We start from the raw sequence: 23,858 nt of genomic DNA on the forward strand, positions 1-23,858 counted from the left end.
ACCCCTCTGCCGTTGACATCCCACTGACCGCTGGCAGCAGTGATGATCTCTGGCCAGAGCTGCTGAAAGCCCCAGGAGGAGACCCAGACCAGAGCCAGTCCCTGTCATGGGCATTCAAAGGCTCCAAGTGACCCAAAGCCTCGCCAGAGATGAGAGATGAAAGTATTTGATTCCACACAGACCTGATTTTGTACCCAGACAAAACAGGAGCATGGGACACGCTCTTCCGTGGGGGGCTGCTGTTTGCACGGGCCAGGAGGGGATTAGTTTCCTGTAGATTCAAAGGAAACTAAATTGGACAAGATCAACTGCCTGTAATCCCCCGGAAAACAGCCCCTGGCACGTGGAGGAAGTTCTAAGAATGAGCTTCAAGAGTAAACTAAGCACATACCAACACAGCCCTCTGGACAGGCTGCTTCCCAAGCCATCCATCACCCGGGAGCGGCCTGGAGCCTGCTGGGGCTCCTCACCTGCACAGCTCCAAGACAGCACCTTCCTCTCCTCTGTGCAACAAGAACACAGCTGTGATCCTTCCCCCGGCCAAGTCCCTGCCTGGCCAAGATCCCTCGGAAAGACAGAGCATTCCAAAGGCAGCAGTCCTTGCTGTCAGCCTGTGCACACACAGACACACGCCCTGGCAGGCAGCAGCAGCCTCTGTGCCACACAGACGGACAGACAAACACGGGGATAATCCCTGGGAGGAGAGAGAGCAGAGTGCTTGGCAGGGCACCTGGCTGCTCACAGACCATGTGAGGCAGGAGCTGGGAAGCCAGGCCAGGTCCTGCCTGCTCCTCAGCCCTAGTCCAGGAGTGATGCTGAGCACCCAGCCTGCCTCGAGCTGCCTCTCCCTCCCTCAGCCAGACAGGGCAGGAGGACAGGCAGAGTCCGTGCGAGGGGCAGCTCCTGGCTCCCTGCTCATCCTCAGAGAAGCAGGGCTTGCCCAGCCCCTCAACAAAGCCCCATCCCAGCTTCAGGAGGAAAGGCTGGCAGGGGAAGCCAGAGGATGGCTGTGGGGTGATGGGTCTTTCCAGTCCAGCAGCCCCAGCACAGCACCCAGCCCAGAAGTTTCTGCTGCTGCTCAACACCTGTGACACACAAGGAACGTTCTGTTGCTGCCAGTTCGGCCTCCCCTGCTCTGTGATGGACACCAAGATCTGCTCAGGGGAAGGGGAAGTCGCTGCAAGAATCATCAGGGGATTATGACAGATCCTCACACTTGTGACAGGCGCTGCTGGATTCAGCCCAGGTCACTTCCAGATCCTCCGTGGGTTTTGCCCAGACTGGCCCGAGCTGTGCCAGGGCAGAGCACCGTGGTTAACCCAGACCCTGCAAGAAGCAACAGGCAAGGAGACCAGTTCAACCAGTTCTTCACCACAGCCACCCACACAGCTGCACCTGGCACTGGGACCTGGGCCCTAAACGCTGGGCAGGACCTCCCTGCCCCTGTGCAGCTCTGGGAGACCATGCCGACAGCATTGCCAAGAGTGCCCCATCTCCAGATCACCCCAAGCCCAGCTCCATCTCCAGCAGGATCACTCTGTGCTGCAGCAGGGACTGAGCTCCCTCCTGCAACAGCTGGAGATGGGTCAGGGGTGGGCAGCCTTCTTTTCATCCCAGTTGTTCCAGCCTGGAAATGCTGATCCAGGGGCAAAGTCGAAGCCAGAGTAGGTTGAGCCTTGCCCAGGCACATTCCCAGCTGGGCTCTGGCTCTGCTTGGGGGCCGTGCTGCATCTCCTGGGGGAATAGACGTGGGGCTGGCTGCTCCTCCAGGGCTCCAGACACAACAGGAGGTGGTATGGGAAGTCACACCACAACCACTTCATTCATTTTCCAGAGCAGGATTTATCCCCATGGCCGGGAGCTGTGCCAGGATGCAGATGCCTGGTTTTACAGGGCAGTCACACAACCAGCAGCTGCCTCTTGCTGCTCACACAGCTGAGTAGTTGCCTGCAGGGACAGATAGCAGGCACAGCTGCCTAGAGGACCTCGGTGAGCACAGAACATTTCAGGGCAGGAAGATTTCAGAAACCATCCCAGCCTAACCTTTCATAAGAGATTGGCAGAGGCTGGAGGATGGCAGGCCATCATTATCCGCTTAGCCTCTCTGTTGGGTTTTTACAGGGGGGATGGCAGGTGAACGTGGCCCATAAATGATTTACTGTTACCTGTGAAGAACACTTGCCTGAGATGACAACGAACTTGCCTCCCCTGTGCCTCTCCCCTCCTGAGCACCCTCTGCACACCATTCCTTCGGATCAGTTTTCTTTCCATTTCACCTCCTTGCTCTTGAACTTCTTCATTCTTGAACTCATCCCCTTGGGACGTGATGCAACAAAATCAAAGCGCTGTACCAACCTCCTGTGTCTTCACACCACCCAGAGCTGCTTCTGGCCAGACACTGCAGGGCAAATTCCACTTTTAAGGTCCTAAATGACTCTATAGCCAAGTGGGTGCCACAGCAGAGCAAGGGAAGGATCTTTACAACAAATTTAACCATTGGGAAGTAGGAGAAACACAGGAACAACCAGCGAGCACAGATGCAGAGGGTGGTTGGGGTTTGGTCTCCAATTGTTTGGCATCTGCAAAGTGCCTGGAGCTGTTTATAGAACACCTATGGAAAAGCAGTTTGTGCATCTCCTCACCCTGTAAGGCCCCTGCTCAAGATGACCCATATTTACACCTAATAAAGCCAAGGGCCCATCTCACCAGCACCCTGCACCACCACATCCCCGGGGAGCCCTCGGCATCCACGGGGGATGCTCTGCTTGGTGGAGACACTGCTTGTTTGGCAACAGGACCAGCAGGTACAGGCAGCCCAGGCCAAGACTTACAAAGGGTACCTGGATTTGCAGCTGGAGACTGAGCCTGTAACTCTTGAGCTGATCTCACCCACAGGGAAACCCTTCTGAGTGTCTCCAAAGCCATGGAGAACAGTGGAGCATGAAATCAGGGCCCCCAGACACCACCTTGGGAGGAATCAGAGCCTGGTCCCACACACTCATCAGCTTCTGCTTGCCTTGAGGACACCAAGGGTGGCACCTTTTCTACAATTCCCATTCCAGCCTTTTCCCTCCTTGTGGAGCAGTTTTCATATTCCACAAGCCAAAGTGAATCTCCAGAGTCTCAGAACAGCCTGGTTGGAAAAACTGCCTCACCACTGGGATAATAGGACACTTGATTTTCTGGAGTCTAGAATTACTGGGTCCTCAGACCTTGTTTTGCTTTACCTTATCTTTGCCAACTGATAAGCAGAGGGGAAGTGCAAAGGCCCCAGGACTCCTCCCTGCAGCTGGAATTAAGACCCATTAAAAAGCTCCCCAGCTTGGGGCAGGCTCAGCACCCCGCCAGGGTCTGCAGAGGCCAGGAGGCTCTGGATGCAGAGCCGGCTCAGCTCCAAGGGATCTTTCCCCAGAAACCAGAGGTGGCCCAATCCAGCAGAGCACAAATGGGCAGCCCTTGTCCTGCTCCTTTGGATCTCTCTAAATACAGAGAGATTCCCACCACGCCATCTCCTTAACAGCCCAGTCCCAGGGCTGTTGTGGACTACTCATCCCCTTCAGACATCAAAAGGACCTGTCTGCTTCCCACCCCACGGCCTCTCCAGGCTCATTCCAGCATCCCGCAGCTCCTTCTGAGTTCAAGCCCCAGAGCTAACGAGCAGGACATCAGGGCAATTCCCTGCAGCAGTTAACGCGTTAGCCTAATTTTCCTCTCCCCAGAGGATTAGCAAGGCTGTAATAGCACTAAATAAATCCACTAATGGCAGATTCTCAGGACACTTTGTCTGGAAAACTTGCTCATAACTTACAGGATGCAGCCTGCACTTTTTGGCTTTATTATCCGGTGACACGGCTGAAGGGAGCTGCTCCCAAACAGAGCGATTGGATCTGAACAAAATGTGTCCTAGATCATTAACGAGGCAACGAGGTAATTAAACACCTGCCTGGAGTGGCAGCCTTCACACACATGGCACAGCTGCAGAAGGAACCCATGGAATCAGGGTGGGAGATCTGAGCTTTTGGAGTGTTTCTTTCAAAGCTGCTTTGCCCAAACAGGAGTGTCCTGGAGAAGGGACCGTCCCCTGCGAATGCTGGGACAAAGCACCAGGCAGCCAGCCCATGTTGGGATGATGGAGAGTTAAACACGAGGGCAGGTCTGCTCTCCACACTCAGGCCCCGCAATGTGCAGAATACCTGCAGGATGGTGTATTGCAGGTGGTGGCCAACTGAAACACGTGCTTGGAACAGCTCACAGATGTTCCTGCTTGGGAGAACAGCCTCAACACAAAGAGCTGACTGAAGCAGCAGGCATTCAGAGAAAAGGGGCCCAGGCAGGAGCACCCCATCCAGCAAGACCTGGAGGCCCTTAGGAAGGAGGGTGCTCACACCAGCTAGGAAGGATCACGCTTTCAGACACCCACCAAACCAAACCAAGCTCATGGAAGAGCTCTGCTTGCACCACAGGGCTATCAGGGAGACAAACCCTTCCAGGGTGACTAAGGCAGGGGACAGAACAGTGACACCCCCTGCAAAACACTTTCCAACCCATCTGTGAGGGCAGAGGGTACAGCAGCCAAGAACATTTGAGCCAAGGGGGCTCATACTCCCAACTGCAGTTTGCAGCCCAGAGCCCCAGATGCTTTTTCAATCACACATAAACCTCCTGCAAAGCTCCAACTGGGAGCTGCTGTTTCCTGACTCAGCAGCAAGTGCTTCTGTGTCACAGGGAGAGACCAGAGCAGGATGAATGTGTCTGCCACAGCTAATTCTGCGTGGCCAGGCCTCACCTTCCCTGACTTAATTTGATGCTCTGAGAAAATTAGACGTTCTCCTGCTTCTGTGGAAAAAGGCAAGCACTGAAGGTAATTCAGAGGCTTTGATGCTGCTCTTTAGTCATTCGGGCACCACAGCCCAGGCATGGCTCCCTAGACTGACCACGGGCAGGGATGGGAGTCACTAATCCTCATGCACAGCGTGTGAGCCTGGGGCAAAGCGCCGTGTCTGTGCTGTGCACGGCCAGCAACGTCCTGCAGCCCAGCAAGGCAGGGACAAGATCATTTCCAGAGCAAGAATTTTAACTTTAATAACCGCAGCACCTCGGGTGCTCAGTAGAGAAGGAGTTTGATGAAGATGCCAGTGTGGAAGTGCCTGGAAATGCCAAGTGCACGCTCAGACCTGGGTCTGGATTGGAATGGATGGCACTGGGGAACATGAAAGCTGCACCCCAGGGCCACCCGTGCACAACAGATCTGTACATGACACCCTCTAAAAGTGGTTTTAAACCTCCCTCTCTGAGCTATTACGGCCTTTTAGGCCAGAGGTGGGAAGGTTTCAGCACAGGTCCCTCGCAGCAGCCCAGGGAAGGGCTGGGGATGGACACAGCCTCCTCCCTCCCACACGGAGTTTGCGGTTGGGCTCAGCTCTGACGCTGTACCCGAGCCCCAGCACTGAGCTGGGTACTGCTGGTCACAAAGTTAATCCCCAGAGCAAACCAAGAGAGTGAGCACACTCCAGGGGTGGATGCTCCCCAACAAGGACTTCCCTGCTTTGTCTCCACCCAAATCCCGTCGTGATCAGCTTCCCCAAGAGCCAAGCGACAGCCGCTGTCACGCCGTGGCTTTGCAGGACCGAGCCCCTGCTCAGGCACAAAACCAGCAGAGTCAGGCTTAGGAAACCTCGCCCAAAGGGAGAGGGGCAGGGAGGGGCTGCATTTCTCAAACCTGCTCACCCTCGGCGTGATTTGGGTGAGCCCCAGAGCCCAGCAGGAGCCCTGCGGGGTCAGCTCCCGGTGAAGCCACTTCGCACCGAGCCCTGCCGGAGCTGGAGGGACGACACGGACTAGGGCAGAGACCCCGGGCTCTCAGCCGGGCTGGACGGGCAGCTGCAGTCCCAGCACCTCCTCAGCCCCGAGCAGGGAGGGAGGAGATGGCAGAGCAGCCGGGGGAGCCGCTGCCGCTCCCGCCGCAGCCCCAGGACAGCCCGAGCACCGCGGCTGCTCCCAGCCCCTTCTGCCGGCATCCCTCCCTCCCAGCCGGGTCACAAAGGGCTTTTCTTTGGCAGGAAAACCGACCTCCAGCTGTTCTTGTTTGGAAACAGCAATCCCATCCTGAAGAAAGAGGAGGAGCCACAGAGAGTCAGTATGAAATCAACTCGCTGCTTAAGTGAGCGAACACCTCAATTACACCCCGCCTGCAGCCCACAGGGCACCTGTGCTGACGGGGCAGTTCACAGGAGCTGTGAGGGAGCACAGAAACCCCTCAGCAGATGCATCTTCTCCCAAGGATGAATTCTACTCCCACTGGAGCTGGACAGGGACTTCCCACTCCTCAATTCAGCACCTGCTAGCCAAACCTACCAGCTGCTGCTCCGGAGACACAGCCACAAAGGCCCCAGGGAACTCCTGACAGTGCCCACCTGGGATGTCCCGCAGCTGGAGCAGCTTGGCTTAGGCAACAATTTTCTAGCAAAACAATCCCTTTTTTTAAATACCCCCAACCCTTTTTTTCAAAGGAGGCAGACACTGTTATTTGGGAGCTCCCAGGCCAGACTGTTACAATCCCACGTGCCACCTTTCAGTTCTTTCACTGCCCAGTTTGCCCCATGCTCCTCACTTCTGTCCCCCCATGAGTCCTTCCAGACACCACCACTGTCCCCAAACCCCTCAGAGTGCACAACCAGAAATAAACACTGCTCAGACACAGGTCTATCGCTGGTGGTGGAGTGAGGGCCATGATGAACATCTCATTCCTCTTTTAATAGACGTGATGGTACCAGCCACAGCTAGATCAGCCTGTAATTAAAATTCCAGTGCTAATCCCAAAGATACTCCATAGGAAAAGTTGATTGAAAGCAATCCTCTTGACCATTATGCTGGAGTTTCCTGTTTTGAATGCAATCACATGGCCTCCTTGCCAATTAATTCATGGAAAGAGTGCAAGCACTTTAAAGGAACAGCCATGAAAGCACAGTGCAATAAGGAAGTTTCCAAGCCCCACAACATGCTCTGAACCTTGCCCCGGCTGTTCCAGGCCCAACACCTGGGCAGGCCCAGGGGAATTGGTTTGTTCTGCACGTCAGACACTTCACCTGCCTGCCCCGTCCCCCTGCAGCTCTGAGCCTCACCTGTGCCAGCCCAGGCTCCACTGCAGAGCTAAAAGCCTCAGTTTTGTCAGTCTGGTCTGGTCTGCATTGTACAGGTGACTTCAGTAACAATTTTTCCCCCTTCTTTACATTTTTAGGTATCTTCTCCTGAGCCTCATCAGCACTTTCCATGACTTCCGTAACACAACTGCTCACAAACACCACTCCATTCACTTTCCACTAACATTACAGCAAAACAAACAAGCCAAGTCACTTCGCCACTTCGCAGTGGTGTTACCTGAGCCTTGGGGCAGCAGATCCTCCTCCAGAGCTAAGTGGCCATTCCCCAGGGGTTCAGTAGCCCCAGGTGATGGTCTGACCTCAATCCTATGAGTGCTTGTGAGGCAGAGTGCTCAGCGTTCCTAATACGAACTACACGCCTCAGAGGTCAGGAATAAAACTTTATTGTTTTCAAATCTCTTATCTGCGTTCAACTCATCAGTTATCTGTCAAAAAACGTTTGGCAGAAAGAAGCCAATTGCTCTTAGGTTTTTGTAACTGTAACTAGAAAGTGGCCGCAGTAGGAGTTTCCCTGGAACCAATCCAGGCACAACAGAGCTCCGTGGAAGGAAAGCAGAGTTTGGTGCAAACCAAGGAACGCTTCTGTGATTTGATCCACAGGCTGAGAGGAGCAGCTCAGTGGACACAGGGAGCAGGTGAGCCTGGTCACTGTGGGCCTTTCCTTGCCTAAGGGGAAATGGGCTTTATGGGGAAGAGAAAGCTGCCAGTCAAGACCAAGCTTTCTAGAAATTGCCATCTGATAAATAAAGCCTTCCACATTTCTTTTAACTGTACACTTCCCTTTCTTCTGTAAAACGTCCATGGAATGGAGAGGCAAAGGGAATTGGCTACACCACCAAAAATTCCCATATTGTTTCCATGTTGCAAAAATTAAACAAGTTGTTCCTCCTCCTCCCACCTCTGAGCACACAGTCCTTCTGTACTTTGAGAACTCACAAATCAGATCAACTTGGAACAAAGTGAACATTCATAGTAAAATAATGGGAATTGTTAATTCCGCCCATTCATCTGACATGCATCTTGCAAGGTAAATTCCCATTACAACAAAAAAACAGTAATTCAAAATAGTCCTTCTGTTTCCAACCTTAATTAACTGCAATGCCTAAAAAAGGAGAAAAAACACCAAGTCCACACAACCAGAACAAACTGTTACTTCACCTGCCAGCTACAGACTGAAAACCCACACAGTGCTGGTTCCAAATGCTTTATTTAGGAACAGTTCTGCCCATGTGCTATGGGGTTTTTTTCCTGTTGAAGTGATCATAATTATGAAATTATCTGCACTTTCAAAGTGCCCATCCCCGTGGCACCTGGGTGCTTTATAAAAAATGCTGTCTGGCACGACAGAGATGAATTATCACTCACGAACCTACTGGTCTTCTGTTCCTTATCCCTCATTTCAGGTGTAGCTACTGACCAGGAACAAGAAACAAAGCAGCAGATGAACTCCAGAAAAAGATCATCTTGTTGTCAGGCAAGGTTTAGATCAGAGACAAAACAAACACCAAGAGACCCAACTTCCCAAGAAGAGCAAGTAGCTATTTCTAAAGCCACCCATGAAGCTATTTTCCCAGGAAAATACTTTCAGGAATAGGTTCTATACTGTATTTAGGTATTTAACAAAGTACGTGTATGAATAAAGAAGGCTGCTATTGGCCCAGAGTACAAATTCACCACCACAGCAGGATTAACCATCAACATTTCATGTTTGCCATCCTTATTGATAAGGAAAGAGGCTCTATTTTGTCATTTCTGAATGTTACATTCTTAAAAAATACAGAGACTTCTGGGTTCAAGGGGAAGGGGAAGCTGCCCTCTTGGCTACTCTTTCACAGCCATTGTGTGGGAGCCTCACCTTGCTGGTTTAGTTCTGCCTCTGTTTCCCAATTACACCCCAATTTCTAGATTAAAAAACCCCAAATTATAGTGTCAGATAACGGGGCAGAGGCAGGAATCAAATTGTATCTATGCCCTGGTCCATGGTGAGTAGATGTGTCCCAGCCCTGGACAGGCCACTGATTACAAAACTTCTCCACGCAGAAAGGAATTTCTCTGTGCTCCAGGTTATTTTCAGCTATTTATAGTGTATGTTTGTTTCTGAGTAAGTGTTTGTCTTTAATACACTGGGAGAGAATGTGTGTGCACAGACATAAACAAAGGACACAGGGGAGAAGATGGTAAAACTTCCCTCTCTTGGTTTCAGGTGCAGCTCTTTGTGTCCTAGAACCTCTTGGAGCTTTTCCTTCAATACAGAATAAAACCTCTGTTCCTCTGGGGGTCCTGGTTAACTTTTGAATCCAAAAATGCCCTTTATGTATCCTGTGAGGCCACTCTTGGCCTTCTGCTCCACCTTGTCCTCCAGAGGAGGGAAAGCAACATGGTTAAGGGCGAGGTCAAAGAACAAGGGTTTGCATGGAATGGGCTGGAATCCTGGTGGGAAGTGCACGAGGCTGACTTGTTTGCTGACCAGGGAAGGATCCAGGCAGAAAGTCTCAAACCGTTCCGAGAGTGGCTGCAAGAGACCAAGGCAGGGACACCAATTAAATTCCAGTCGCATCAAAAGGGTCAAACATCAAACAGGACTGAGCAGCAAGTGAGACAGGAGAAGTTCAAGCTCCCTGGTGAGACCTCTGGAGACTTGGAAAATTATTTAATCTGTCAAAGCACAGCTGCAGGATCTCTGGAAAACCCTCCCATGTGCAGAAGGAAAGCTAAATAAAGCAAGCTGCCACACTGGAAGCTGCAAGCAGCCTCTCAGCCCCTACCCCATTGTGTCAGGTACCTTCTACACTAAGCCTAATAAAATCCAAAAATACACGAGTCGTGACCAAATCCTGATCAATGTGACATTTCTTGTGTCGTGAGAGAGACTCAGGAAACAGGATAAAGGTGATGATCATTAAGAGCACAGCTGGAATTTGCCTGAGCTCTTGGCTCTTACCTTGCCATCCTTGACCTGAGATGGAGATTCAGTCTCATGAGGATCATTTGCATCTGCAAAATTGAAGAAAAGGGGTAAAAATAACAGGCTTGACTTAGGTGTAGAGTAAGATTGTCTCAGGAAGCAGCTGTGCTCCAAGCTTAGCCATGATCCTTGCTCTCTGGGATGCACAGGACAGTATTTTCAGCAGATCTGATTTCCAGAGTAAGCACCACAAACACTCATCTACAGCCAACATATCCCTGCAGTGGTGGAGCTTCTCCTTTCACGCTGTCATGAGAAGGTCTGGAAAGCAGCACAGACTTTGAGTGAAGCACCCAGCAGAAGAGGATAGAAACAACCCAGGGGGCGTCTGTTAAAGCAATCTTAAGGCAATAAAGGAAGCAACACACTCCTTGTCCTGGATTTCCAGCAGCACGCACAGGAAAAACAGCAGCCCAAGAAATCACAAAGTTCATCCATCCCCCAAAGTTCTGCTGACACTGACAGAGAGAACATCACTGCTCTCCCTCTTCTTAGTAGTTTGCCCAACCAGGCAAATCTGGGATGAGTATGGCTGAAGTGTTTGCAGCAACAAAATAAAAAACACTGAACTGTCCCGTCCAGGTCCCCAAAATGGGCACACATCCCCAAGAAGGGTTTTAACATCCCTGGGCAGGGAGCAAGATGCCAATGCCCAGTCACTGCCTGCCTACCTGCACTACACACAGCTTGGAGCAGCTAGAACTGAGGGGAAAGGTTCTTTTCCAGAGCCCGCACAAATGGTGATGGAAAAACATTTGGAACTTCAGAATTCAAATAAAAGGAATGAAATAGCTGCAGAGTTCTAGTATAGATGTGCTACTCACCTAAAATAGCTGCTGCTTGCAAGGAATACTTCTCTGCATTGACTTGAGTGATGAGATCCTGCACATCAGGCAGCTCCTAGAGCATTAAAGAAAATTATTTGAGAACCTGAAATATGCCAGTCTAGGAGTCAGAACAAAGGTAAAATTGGACAGAGTAAGAACTAATAAATTAATTCCTAGTGTTAATAAGCTTTCCCAGAAGGGGAAAAGCTACAGCATTGTGCTTCAGGCACTACAGAAGTTGTATAAGAGAAAATGCACAGGTGAGAAAAAGTGGTAAATTGTTTTGGAGTTGGTGCAGGTCTGTCCCTCCTCAAAGCGAGCAGCCAGGTGAAGTGTTCCCACGTCACTAGAAAGTCTCTACTGTTTTCCCTATTTAAAATCCTGAATTGTAATGGCCTGGCACCTAATTAACAATAAACAGTGAGACAGAGCTGCTTCACAAAACTTCAGCTTCAGGACTGGGCTCCTACCTTCAAGCTGTTCCTGTGAGCTCCAGCTCCCGACTGAACCTCGCGGGCGTATTTCAGAACCCTCTCGTACAACACCAGGGCTTCACTCCACTTCTTTACCAGGACATAGGACTGGGCAATGAAGAAACACCTGCAACAGTCAAGAGAGCACTCCTGACAGGTTTGTTATCCACACCTTTCGCCAGCTGAAATGACTGACAATAGAAGACATCCTTAAGTAGCAGTGGACAGTTTTCCTTTCCTCTATCAAAGGATAGAGGAAACTGCATCAAAGGCCTGCACAGCACACGGAGCTGTGGAATTACAGCCTTTGAAGGTGTCATGTGTGCTAAAGAAAACCTGGCTGCTTCTCAGTCACCTGTAAGCTTTGTACACGAGTGTCTTCAATCCAGTCTCCTTTTGGAAGTTCTTGTCCTCTTCTAGGCCAGGAAGCTGTGTCAGTTCCACAAGGTTCTGTGCAAAACAGAGTCAGAATAACAAATGCAGGCATTGCCTTCCTCTGGAATCTGCTGGACTAAGAGAAAGCTGCCCCTTCTGACAAGTCAACAGAACACTCCCAGGGAAATAGTTTCCAGTTTTCTAATTATCAGTTTTCTAACCTTGTGAAGGACTCTCGTTGAAACTTGTGCAAGTTGCCCTCAGGACAGACTTCCTGACACATACAGGAATTAGGACAAATACTCCTTAGATTTCACAGGAACTAATTCTTTCATAAGGCATTTCCTTCTCCCATTCACAACTGCTTCAGCCACAGGCTCCCTCAGTTAACTGCAAAATTATGGCAGAAACTGAGAACCTGCTTATGAAGAACAAGTGTTTTTAACTGCAACTTTCCCTGGCCAACAGCAACTAAGGCAGCTCTAAGGGTGCTGCACAAGAGTCGGAAAGACTATTTTAAACCTGTATTAGAGTGCACAACAAAGGACACTCATTCAAGCAGCAGGTTCTGCTCACAACTAACAGAGGTTTTTTGTGTTTCATGCAGACGTTGAACATCTTTGAGGTACTTGAAGGTACTCAGTTGCTCTTCAGACTTCACGGTAGCTCACTTGCAGTGCTACATTTCTACAACAACCTTGTGTACCAAAGTTCTGTGGTTAGACTGGAGAGCTGGATGTGTTTCCCCAGCAGTACCTGCAGGATGATGTCGTAGAGGCGGATGAGGTCCTGCGGCCGTGGCGAGCGCTTGCCGTCCTCGTCGGAGCGCTGCTGCTGCAGCAGGGCCTTCTGCAGGGACTTGGCCATGCTCTCGTTGCGCTTGATGGCCGTGGACAGCTTGATGTAGGTCAAGTAACTGCCAAAATAAAGAGAGAAATCCCATCAGAACTGTCAGAGCTACTCAGACGTTACTCTGTGTTCTGAGCTGGTGGTAGAAAAACATCTGGAAGGTCAACGTGAGAGTCGGGAGTAAAATGTTTACGAAGCTGCCCGAATTAGATCCTTATCTGTACAGTCATCCTTTGGGATCCCAGAGGCCCAGAACAAAAAGCCCATAAAACAAAACCAAACAAAAATAAAATCTTGGCATAAGAACGTGGCCTCTTCACACTAGCACTGGCAGCAATGTTTGCCCATTACCTGTGTAAGTACTGGATGTTGGACACCTTCCCAGAATCATTTTCCAGAGAGTGTTCTCGCTGCTTCTGTGGGCAATGGAGACAAAACATTGCATGATTTACTTAAATCTGGCAGCCAAGGGACAAAAAACACAGAACAACCCAAGATTTGGATAAGCCATGGAAGCTGTAACAGACTTCTAGGCAAAAGAGGGAGGGCTTTTCCACTGCTATTCCCCCCCTCCAGTTCTGAAGAAAGTAAATTCAAATTCTGGAGCTTTTTATTAAAGAAATTCCAGCAAGTTTAACACCAAATCAGCCTCAAGGAAACATGGTGTCACTGGAAGTAGAAACTGATGTTTGCTGCTTACCTGATCTGGTTTCAATTCTTCCCGAACAGCCTGAATGGCATCTCTGCACTCACTGAGTAAAGACTCAAACAAACGTTCTTTTGTCTCCTCGTTTTCTGCCTAAGAGCAAAGGAGAGTCAAGACAGATGAGAAATCAGAAATTTTTGTATGATGCATGAATTAACCAAGGAGATTAAACAAAGTTTCTCCCATATTATGTCTTTAAGGTCCATGAGTAGCTTAAACTCCAATCTGTGCCTGTCTGCAACATATTCTTGGGGGAAATCTGCCAGAAATCGTGGAGAATGGGATCAGTGCTGAGAACTGAACAGCAGTGAAGGCCAAGCAGACACAGCTCATGGCCTTATTCCTGCACCAGTTACCTTCCTTCCTAGCAACTCCCTTCCCTTCCTGGATGGCACCTGTAATGCTCCCTGAGCTGAGGCTGAACTGCACAGTGGGAAAGGCCCAGCAACAGAAGAGCAGAGCTGTCCTGAACTGGCAAACTACCAATGCAGACAGCTCTTGTTATGCTGATTTAATTTTTCCCATGTGGTAAGAACATGCAGATGATTATCTTCCTTCCACTCCCACTCTAGCAATGTTCACAGTGGCAATAACTTGCTTGTTTGAAGCATTTTTTTGCAGCAACCCTATATTTTAGCAGCAGGAGTGACCGAGTGCTTTTCTGCTGTCGCCATAAGTTTTGGTAAAAAAAAAAAAAGAAGGGGGAAAAGCAGCTTTTGGCCTTCTGCTCCAAAACCAGAACTTGAAAACACCTTTTAAAAAACAAGTTGAAACCTGATCTCTGCCTAATTTATTGGCATATCGTGTACCCAATTAAAAAAGCTCTCAAATGCAAACTCAGCCTTCATTCAAATGCTGAGAAGGAATCCAGGTGGAGACTGCAAGACTCACTGATTCAGTAAGAAAAACCTACTCAGAAGCAAACCTCAGCCTCAGTGATTGAAGGAGAATTCAAGAGCATCAACACCACGTTCCACCAGTCCCTTGTCATGTAACAGTGTAACATGAGTTTTGCTGCAATAAATTTGCAGTTGTCCAAAAGAATAAAAAACTGTCTAAAACCATGCTCACTTGTCTTCTGTGCAGCTCTACAGTCTGCCTCTCCACTTCCCACGTTCACAAACCCGATCAGTAATTTTATTTTTACTCCCTCACAAAGCCTCAGGTATCCTGTGATGGAGGCGGGTTTTTTGCGTTTGGGGTTGGGTTTTTTTGTGTTTTTAATTTAAGATTTGCTGTGAGAATTTTTAAGGTGGGACTGACTCCTGAGAATTACCAGAGACGAGTCTGACTGCATTCTCAACCTCACCCAGAGCAGCACAGCAATTTCACTGTAAGCACAAAAATGAAAACAGACATGGCCAGATCATCATTCAGGCACAAACAGGGCAAGGGCTGGGCCCTGCAGTGAAACAAAGGCTTTCCTTTCTGAGCAAAAACTCCTTAAGCTGATTCTATGCATAAATACACATGTTCTGATTTGGGAGATATCAGATCATAGGACTGAGACACAAGTGCTATAGCTGGTGATTCAACTGTCCTGACAGAATTGCCCAGGTTCATCTTAGAGGGTTCATGGAAACCAATCCCACTGAACCCAATTCCAAAAATGTGGGGTGCTCAGCTGTCAGGTTTTCTTTGCCATAAACCACTGTGTAACATCTCTGACAGTTATTACCACCCATTTTTGCTGCAATCTAGAGATGAGCACAGAATCCTTGAGGCAATACCAGGTAGGAGCACACCTGTCTCATGCTGCCCTGCAACCTTGTCAGTTCAACCTGGTGAGAGCCAATGGGCCCTCAAAGTGTTGCCTTTAAATCTGTGAAAGGACTGGCATAAGCAATTTTAAACCTGGATTCCTCTTTCAGTTTGGCTTATTTGTACTGTTCCTCTCATTACCAATAAGGAACCAAAGACAACAGTATAATTGCACTGGGAGACTCCATTTTTATACAAAACAGACTGGTTTTACTCCTAATTTAACCCTGCAGAGCACTGCTGTTATGTCAGGGTTTCAGCTCAGTGAAGATGAGCAGAAAGGTGCCAAAGATCCCAGGAAGCACAATTCATTCACCTGAAGCTGGACTGCCCATCACAGCTGACACAACTCCAGAACTCCTGCCAAAAAGGCAAGCCATAGCTCTCTGGGAATATAAATAGTGCTGCTGCATGCTCAGCTCTAACCAGTCCACTCAACTCCTCTGTTTAGTCACAGCTTCTCAGCAATGCAAAGCAATATGAGAACAAATTCAGGCTGTTCTGCCACTACTTTAGAGGGCAACTAAACTGAAAAAGTCCAACTGAGCTGCCAGGATGAAGTTAAACAAGGGAACACTGAACTCTGAGCTGTACTTCCACCTGCTGGCCACACTTACGTGCTTCCTGAAACCAAATCCATTCATCAATATGCAATTCTAACATTATGGGTAACACTCAGGTTTCCCACCCAGCCATAGCCTGTTTAGCCAGTGAAAAGCAGGATAACTCATCTGGTCACCACTTTCAAGGAAAAAACTCCATGTGGGAAACTTGACTATAATACTAAAGACATGCATAGTATGTGCCACTGCAAGTTCCAGTGAGCTGGACTTCAGTGATCCTTGTGAGTCCTTTCCGACTCAGGATATTCTATGATTCTATGAAGTGTTTCAGAACCATTACATGTGAAATTGATTTACATCTTGATATTTATTAATCCACTTCCTGCTGTTGAGGATTTCTCTAAGTCAGTAAAAGAACAGGATAGATCTCATAGCACCTGCTACTCCTGGCAGATGGCTATTTGCTGCTGAAGAAAACATGGTCAGTATGTTTTTATTTCGGCTACTCTGAAGTTGGAGCATTTGAGCAAGATGCTTAAAGAAATTAAAAGAGTAATTCAAAACCAGTTGCTGTTAAAAATCTAACTTTCATTTCCAAGTGATGTACTAATAATAATGGTTATCACCCTGCTGCTGGAAGGCAGCACAGAATGTTCCAGGGAGCAGGCACACTCAGAACAGATCTCCCAGACTACCCCACTGAGCAGACTGTGAGAGCTATCCCCAGCTGACACTTCAGCTTTGGGTTATAATCAGTATTCCCTCACTTTTACCTTTAGCCTTCCAGCCTCAATTTGAAAAAAGTGAGATTACTCAAAAGCTTTTAGTTCAGGTACCAGGTATTGCACAGAAGGAAAGAGGACAGTTAGAAGGGCAGGACGGAGAGGGCTGCTGGGTTACCTGAGCGATTGCTGCCTCGTTGTCAGCCAGGCCCAGCAGGAAGATCCTCACTTTGTCAATCTTTACTGGCACAGTTCTCCCTCTCCACTCCACCTCACTCATCGTGGCTGCCTGCTTTGCCCGAGTCTGGGTGATCAGTGCCTGCACAGAACACACTGAGCTTAGGACCATGAACCTACAGGGACGCAAAACTGAACCTCCTGAATTCATATCAGACTTACTATTTTGAAATCAAAGGGCTTTGGGGAAAGTGTTGTTTCTCAAAGAGCCTAGGCTTGCTTGCTCAGTTCTGTTCTATTCTGGCTCTTGAATGGTTTGCTGCAGCAATATTCATGCTCAGCACAGTAATAATGAAGATTTCAAGTTGAGGCATGCAAATAAATTACCTCCAGCTTTTCTGCAAGAAGACCTTCAGTGCCACCAGACCTCAGCCTCATCTGCATCAACTCATTCATGGCAGATTGGTCACCTGAGAGAATCAACAAACCGAGATCACATTTCCATCTGACTTCAAAATTACTTTCATATACAAAAGCTAATCATTAGATTTTATACTGGCAGTTTAGGGACAAGCTTGCAGTTTCATTCTGACTTCACAGGCAAGCTACCACAAACTGTCATTCTGTCTCTCTACACATAACCACAGGTGCTGTTGCAAAATGAGGCCCTTCCTGCATTGCTAAACTGTCCCAGAACAAGTGCAGAATTTGCCCCAAATATTATGGCCTCAGTGTCACTTAGACCAGGGTTTAACTAAATCAAAATTGCTTTCCTGTGAACAGATGAGGCTCCCCCTTCCCTTACCAATGTTGTAGGCACAGTAGCGGATGTTGGGCGAGATCTCCTCCACACGCTGGTTATACAGCACAGCTTGTTCTTCTGTGAAAGCATTGGCCAGCTTTTCATAGATGGTCCTACAGCAAAGGACAAATATTAACACTGCAGTGTGTGTCACTTGTGAGGAGCTATCCTAAGGGAACAGTTTGTGTCTGTGCTCTGGGGGATGCTATTTCTTCAGCAGCACCTCCCAGTTAAGCACAATTAACTGAACGACTCACAGAGGTGCTGTACATAACTGAAGTGATCCAACACTATTTACTGAACAAAGCTGGTGAAGTGAGGGACTCACTTGCATTTGTTGAAAGCCTCCATTGCTGCCTTCCACTCCTGGTGCTCGAAGCGAAGCATGCCGGTGAGATAAGCCATGTATGCCTGCACACAGAGCGAGGGCAAGGTCACTTCCCCACCATCACAAGCCTAATTAGTGCCACCTTTAGCAGGAAGGCTGCTGTGACTCCTGCAGTGAGTGACTAAGCTTTGCCCTTCTCACTGGGGCTTCCCACAGAAGGCGATTGATTTGGATGACAGGTTACAGCTACCTACTTCTTCTCCTTTAACTGACTCTACCACATTTCTAAGGAACCACAGAATCATAAAATGGAATCACAGAATGGAATGGGTTGGAAAGGAGCTTAAATATTATCAAGTTCCAATCCCCTCACCATGGACAGGGACATTAGACAAGGTTGACCAGAAATTAAAGCAAAGATATTTCTTGTTTGTTATGCAATGGTCCACTGATGTCACAAAACTTTTTTCCCCAGCAATATGCTACACAATGGCAGTTTAATTAACCGGGAACAGCACTGCAGCCCCATGTTCAAAGAGGTCACAACAGCTGTTTCCTGTCTTCCAGGAACTGAACCTCCAAATCTTGCATTCTAGGTGGCTGCATCAGCACATTTAAGAAAAAGATAACTCAGTAGATAAGCAGTTTCTTCGGCTGTGTTGCACCATCTTAGTTGCCCTCAATTCTTCGTACTTCTATTATCTACTGAGAGATAGCAATTATTTCTTCACCCCCAATTCCAAAGGTTTCTTGTTCAGCCTTTGCTGTACAACAAGATGAAAGCATCAGTGTCTACCTGAGCTTCCAGCTTTGTCTTGGCATCCACCCTGTTGCTCTCACAGAGCCTCTCCAGCTCCTCTGCGTGTTTCACAGCCTTGCGCAGCCGCGACAGCAAATGGAAGCGCTTGCGGGGCTCCGTGTTGGCCTCCTGCTTCAGCTGCATGGCATAGCTCCAGGCCCTCTCTGCATCCATCAGGATCAGCAGCAAATACCTGCAGGGCACAGGAGGGGCCAGGGGACACTAATGACACTCAGACAGTGGGTGGTGATGCATTTGGTCTGCCAAGCTCAGTAGCAGAAGTTCAGCTTGGTTAGTAAGAGGCAGTTGCTTTTGCCTCCTAAAGTTCTAAGCACACAAAGTCTTGTTACTCCTGACTGGTTTCTGCTGTGTTTCTCTCTCAGAAGTGTAATTACCCCACTAATGAAGAGAATTAGGTATCACTCTGTAGCACCACAGACACTAGAAAGATAAAGGATTTATCACTTTAGGCCACTCTTCAAACTAGTTCAATATGTTCTTAACAACACAGGTGAATGCAGCATCACGTGTTGTTTTCCCACAAGAAAAGACAAGGCAGGAAACATTTCAAGTATTCCTAAAAGATAGGAAGTGAGCCCAAAACCCTGGCTATTCTCCACATATTCTGTGAGACGAGCATTCTGTCAGATTTAGAAGTTTTAAATAAAATTTGCAGTGCAGTATTTCTGTTCAAAGGAAGGGATTGCATCTCCAATCACAACCTTGCTGGCTGCACCATTTACATTACCAGCATTCCCATGGCTACCTTGCAACAGACCCAAATAAGCATTTCCTCTTCAATGTCACAGGAATTTACTGATTATGAAAAGAATCCATTTTAGCAACTATGAGGAAAGAGAAGGAACAGGCTGTTGCTGCTCCTTCTTCTCCCACTGGTTGAAGCTGGATCTGAGCAGCATCTCTTGCACCTGCACTACAGCCTGAACTTTTATTAATATCAACACCCACCTCTGAAAAGAAATGTTTTGGATGATACTGCACAGAATAGTTTTCCACCTGAAACAGAAACTACTGAAAGGAAACTCTTCAGTAACATACTGAATTCTCAGTCCCATTACCTGTTGTCTGAGAGGATCTCTTCAGTTACTTTCTTCCCAGTGAACTTGTGCCTGTTGCCCATCTTGAAGTTGAGAGTTTTGCGGAGCCGCCTCAGCCTGCGGGAGCAGTAACCCCTAAAAAAAGACAAGCACAGTCAGTCTGGCCAAAGGACAACTCTGCTTCTGTTTACTGCTCCATCCAAATAGAAAAAACAAAATGACTAAAGGCTCTAGCAGGCTGTGTTTTAACAATTAAAACTCCATGTGTAGCTCAAGAACTGCCTGTAAAGCAGCAATTAACAGAAAACAAGGTAAGAAGACACGTAGTTATTCACAATCTTGAAAAATCACGGTGATGTGCTCATTACTGACTGCTTTATGTGTGTTTATTGAACACTGGGTTCTGGAGGAGTGCAGTCCCTATCAGGAGGTGTGAACACAAGCTCCTGTGGGCAGTGGAGAGGCAAAAGTCAGTCTGCACAGCCACAGTACAGCCAAGGGAGATCAGCACACACAGCCTGTCAGGGGTACTCACCTGGCAGATGGGTTTTGCTGCCTGCTATAGGAGGGGTTACATTTTAAATGAAGTGAAGCAAAGGCCCAGGAGCAGCTCCCAACACTCACCTGTACCTCTGGAAGTCCCCGTGCCTCAGGCCGTGCTGCTGCTGCGACTCCTTCACGATCTGCAGGACTGTGGCTCACGTTAAGGCACACACAGCACAGCTCCTCCTGCCACCCCAAAATAACAGCAGGGAACCCCATAGATCCCAGGAGACAAACACTGGGGCACCACAAAACCTCCTAAAAGCACAGAGCTGAGGGAGCTGATGCTTCTGAAGCACCTCATGAGTCCAGAGCTCCTGGCTGTCAGCAGAGACCAGGACAAACCTCAAGCGCCTCCTCCCACAGACATCCAGGGGAGTGCTGCTGTCACCAGAGCTCATCCTGGGACAAAAAGCTGTGCCAAAACACCCAGCCAGGATAAGACACCTGGAGGGCTACAGGACCTCCCCAGCCACGCTTGTGACACAGTTTTGTAGGAAAAACTGAGGTAGAGAGAAGCTTTCCTGCCCCGGAATGTCCTGTTGCTCAGGAAAAGGATAAAAACACCCTGAACACAACCACTGCTGCCTCCCCAGCACAGCTTCCACAAACAAAGTGCCTTCTGAGCACAGAATCTCATAAAAAAGAGTGTTTGGAGATAACTCCAGGGCTGATTTTCTCAATTTTTCAGCACATTTCTAGTCCTGCTGCACGTTGCTGTAATGAGCAGCTGTGACACAAAGCACTGCCCTGTGACCTGGGGCACCATCATTTCCATCCAGTCTCTGCATCCTTCAGTGTGTCTGCAGAGCTCCTGCACTTCTTTTATTCCCTCACTTATTCCTACCAAAAAGAGACATGCCACATTTCAGTAAATCTGATGTTTTTCACTCAGCTTACAAGGCAGGTTATTTTGTGAAATAAAATCTCCACCATACACAAGAAATCTCTGTTCTGTATATATATATTCATATCCTAAAATTTCCCTTTCAAGCTTTAGCAAGAAGCCTTTCAAGAAAACCCACAACACAAAACCAGACTGTACAACAATCCCAACAAAAGAAAAAAAAATGGTAACTACACCTAAAGAAACCACCAAACATTCAAAGTTTAACATGCCAGATGTCCACCAAAGTGTTTTCCTGGGACTATACCTAAAAGAAAGTCTCTGAAGTATTAAAAACCTGCACCAACACTTATTACACTGAATTATTCTGTATTTGCAGAACAACCAAGTTGAACTGCAATGTCCCAACACAGCCCTCCTCATCCCTGCTGTCCACCCAAGATTTTTTTTCAGACTCTCTTTTATCCTGCACAGTTAACTGCTGAATTCATATCCCCTGAACGTTTTTATTTTTTCATTGGCTTAGACATTCCCAACATTTCCAGGGCAATTCCTATGCTTGCATCTTAGCCGACACTTACTGACTACACACCTGCCACGTGCCACGTGCAAAACTGCAACCTGATTTCCCTCGGGCCTCCCTCTGACCCAGAAGATAAAACTCAGCTCGATCACAGCTGTGCAGCCGGGCTGATTTCACATCGAAGTTTCACCCACAAAACCTCCACGAGCTTTACACGCCGAGATTTCAGAAACACTAAATCTGCAGGACCCCAGCGCACCTGTTTAGATTTTTTTAGGTATTACCGCTCACTTCAAGCTGCAATGTCACCACGAGCAGCTCACGGGTGACCTGCTCTTACCCTAAAGCACACGGCCCAGCACACAGCTCCGCTGTGCAGACTGACGCCAGCCGTCACGGGGTTCGGAAGGAGACGTAGCACAGGTGGATCGTAATTCCATAAATCAGGAAAGCCAGGCTGACCCGTTTTATCCAAACCAAACCCTCAGGGAGGCCCAGGCCAGCACCGCCCGCATCTCCGGGCTGCCCGAAGGCGGACCGGGAGGAGCCCCCGCCGCCCGCCCGGGCCCCGTGAGCCCCGCGCCGCCGCCACGTCCCCCCGCCACCCACGGGCCCGGGCCTGCCACGTCCCCCCGCCGCCGCTGTGCAGGATGCTCTCCAGGCCCAGGCTATCGCCGAGGCCGCCGGGCTGCGGCCCCGCCGGCCGCTCGTTCTCCTTGTTGTCCTTGCCGTCCTTGTGCTCCTTGTTCTCCTCCGCCCCGGCCCCGCGGCCGCCGCCGCCTCCCTGCCGCTCCGCCGCCATCTTGCGCCAGGGCCGCGGCGCATCACGGGCCGGGGAGCGGCGCGAGCGGCCGCGCGGGGGCTGCCGGGAACGGGGAGGACCCCAGGGGAGGACCGGGGGGGAGCCCGGAGAGGGATCTGGATATGGGGATATCGGGGTGTGGGATCCCGGCCTCACCCGGGGTTTGGGTACATCCCCCCTGCCCGTGTCCCGCTCATCCATCCCGGACTGAGCCCCGCAGCTCCGTCACGGTGCTCTGCCCCAGCGCCATCCCCCAGTGCTGACCCCAAAATCAGCCCCCAGGGTCACCCACCCCAGAACTGACCCCCCCCCCCCCAAAATCAGCCCCCAGGGTCACCTTTCTCAATCCTGTCCCACTCATTCCCCTCGACTGACCTCCAAATCACGCCCCAGGGTCGTCCCCCCGACCCCACCCCGGGATGACCCCACACCCGGCGATGCTGTCGCTGCTGTCCCTCCCTGGGGCTGTGGCAGTCCCGAGGGAGCCTCTCCATCCATCCCTTTGTCCCTTCCCGGGACACTGCGAGCCTGCTGCTGTGGGCAGCCCTTCGGGAGAGGGGGCTTAAATTCCCCCAGGCTAAGCACTAAAAACAAAACCCCACCTCCAGTCGCCTTAACCCCCTCGGGCTGTGCACCTGGTAAAAGAAGAGACTGCAGTTATCTCACCTAATCCCGGAGCTATTTCATGGTGTAAGCCTGTAAAACCAGGTCCTTTTGCACATGGGGTTGAACACCTCATTCGGGACGGACACCAAACTTAATTGAGCACCTTATCGTAATATTTACATGAAACCTTATAAGTACAAACTGCTCCAAGAGCTGCTTGTGCCCCCATGACCCATCTTTGCCAGCCCTGGGCTCTGCCTGCCTGGCCACACTTTTCTGTCACACTACAAGAAGCAATTTGGCTCCTCTCCCCTTCCAAGGGCTCAGCTGTGACCTGTTATTCCTGATTCCTAACTTACCCTTCCCTCTCATAGACAGCAAAGCTCAAATGGAAAAAAAAAAAAAAAAAAGAAATAAAAATCAACCGTGCCCTCAAGTTGCAGCTTTCTGTGCAAATCTTTTAAACTGTCTGCTCCAGGCTCCAAATGCATCTCCCAGGGATTCATTCCCTATCTGAACCAAACCATGCTCCAGGATGATGCTGAACTAAGCGGGCACAGCAATTGAAGCCTATTTTACCAACAACAGCTCCTCTCTTGCAGCTGTGGTGGTTCAGACAGGCTTGGGTTAGCTGGCCCAGCAGCACCCACCCTTAGGTGTCCAAAAAACCACTCCAAAGGATCTATTCCAGTGTCAGGAAAGCCACCAGGTGTGGCACAGGCACGTTTCTGCCACACCGCCTTTCCTGTACACTGGCACGAAGCTTTGCTGCTCCTCTGGATTCCTCTGGAATCTGGAAATGGGAGGATAAAACCATCAGCCACTGCCTGGGTGTGTGAATTCCTCCTGCAGAGCTGGCTCTGCTCTCCCCCGGGGCAGGGGGACAGGAGGATCACACAAACCTGCAGCCCCTCATGGGGCACAGCCTTGAGGAGAGACTTCCAGCAAGGCTGAGATGCCTTTGGTGTCACA

At 49.4% G+C, this 23,858-nt stretch overlaps 1 protein-coding gene across 1 annotated transcript; it reads right to left on the reverse strand.

Moving 5' to 3' along the window:
- Positions 1 to 8,348: 8,348 nt before the first annotated feature.
- Positions 8,349 to 22,474, reverse strand: SRP68 (signal recognition particle 68). Its single transcript, XM_066200406.1, has 16 exons — positions 22,133 to 22,474; positions 20,190 to 20,256; positions 19,587 to 19,700; positions 18,505 to 18,700; positions 17,709 to 17,791; positions 17,384 to 17,493; positions 16,966 to 17,048; positions 16,580 to 16,720; positions 13,350 to 13,448; positions 13,001 to 13,065; positions 12,557 to 12,716; positions 11,781 to 11,875; positions 11,423 to 11,552; positions 10,950 to 11,025; positions 10,102 to 10,154; positions 8,349 to 9,672 (listed from the first exon to the last, which is right to left on the reverse strand). The coding sequence occupies exons 1-16, from the start codon at positions 22,278 to 22,280 to the stop codon at positions 9,445 to 9,447; spliced, it is 1,848 nt and encodes a 615-aa protein (XP_066056503.1). The 5' UTR covers positions 22,281 to 22,474; the 3' UTR covers positions 8,349 to 9,444.
- Positions 22,475 to 23,858: the final 1,384 nt, after the last annotated feature.

Source organism: Chamaea fasciata, unplaced genomic scaffold, assembly GCF_029207755.1.
Source record: "Chamaea fasciata isolate MVZ Bird 193981 ecotype frontalis unplaced genomic scaffold, bChaFas1.0.hap1 SCAF_19, whole genome shotgun sequence".
NCBI lineage: Eukaryota > Metazoa > Chordata > Aves > Passeriformes > Sylviidae > Chamaea > Chamaea fasciata.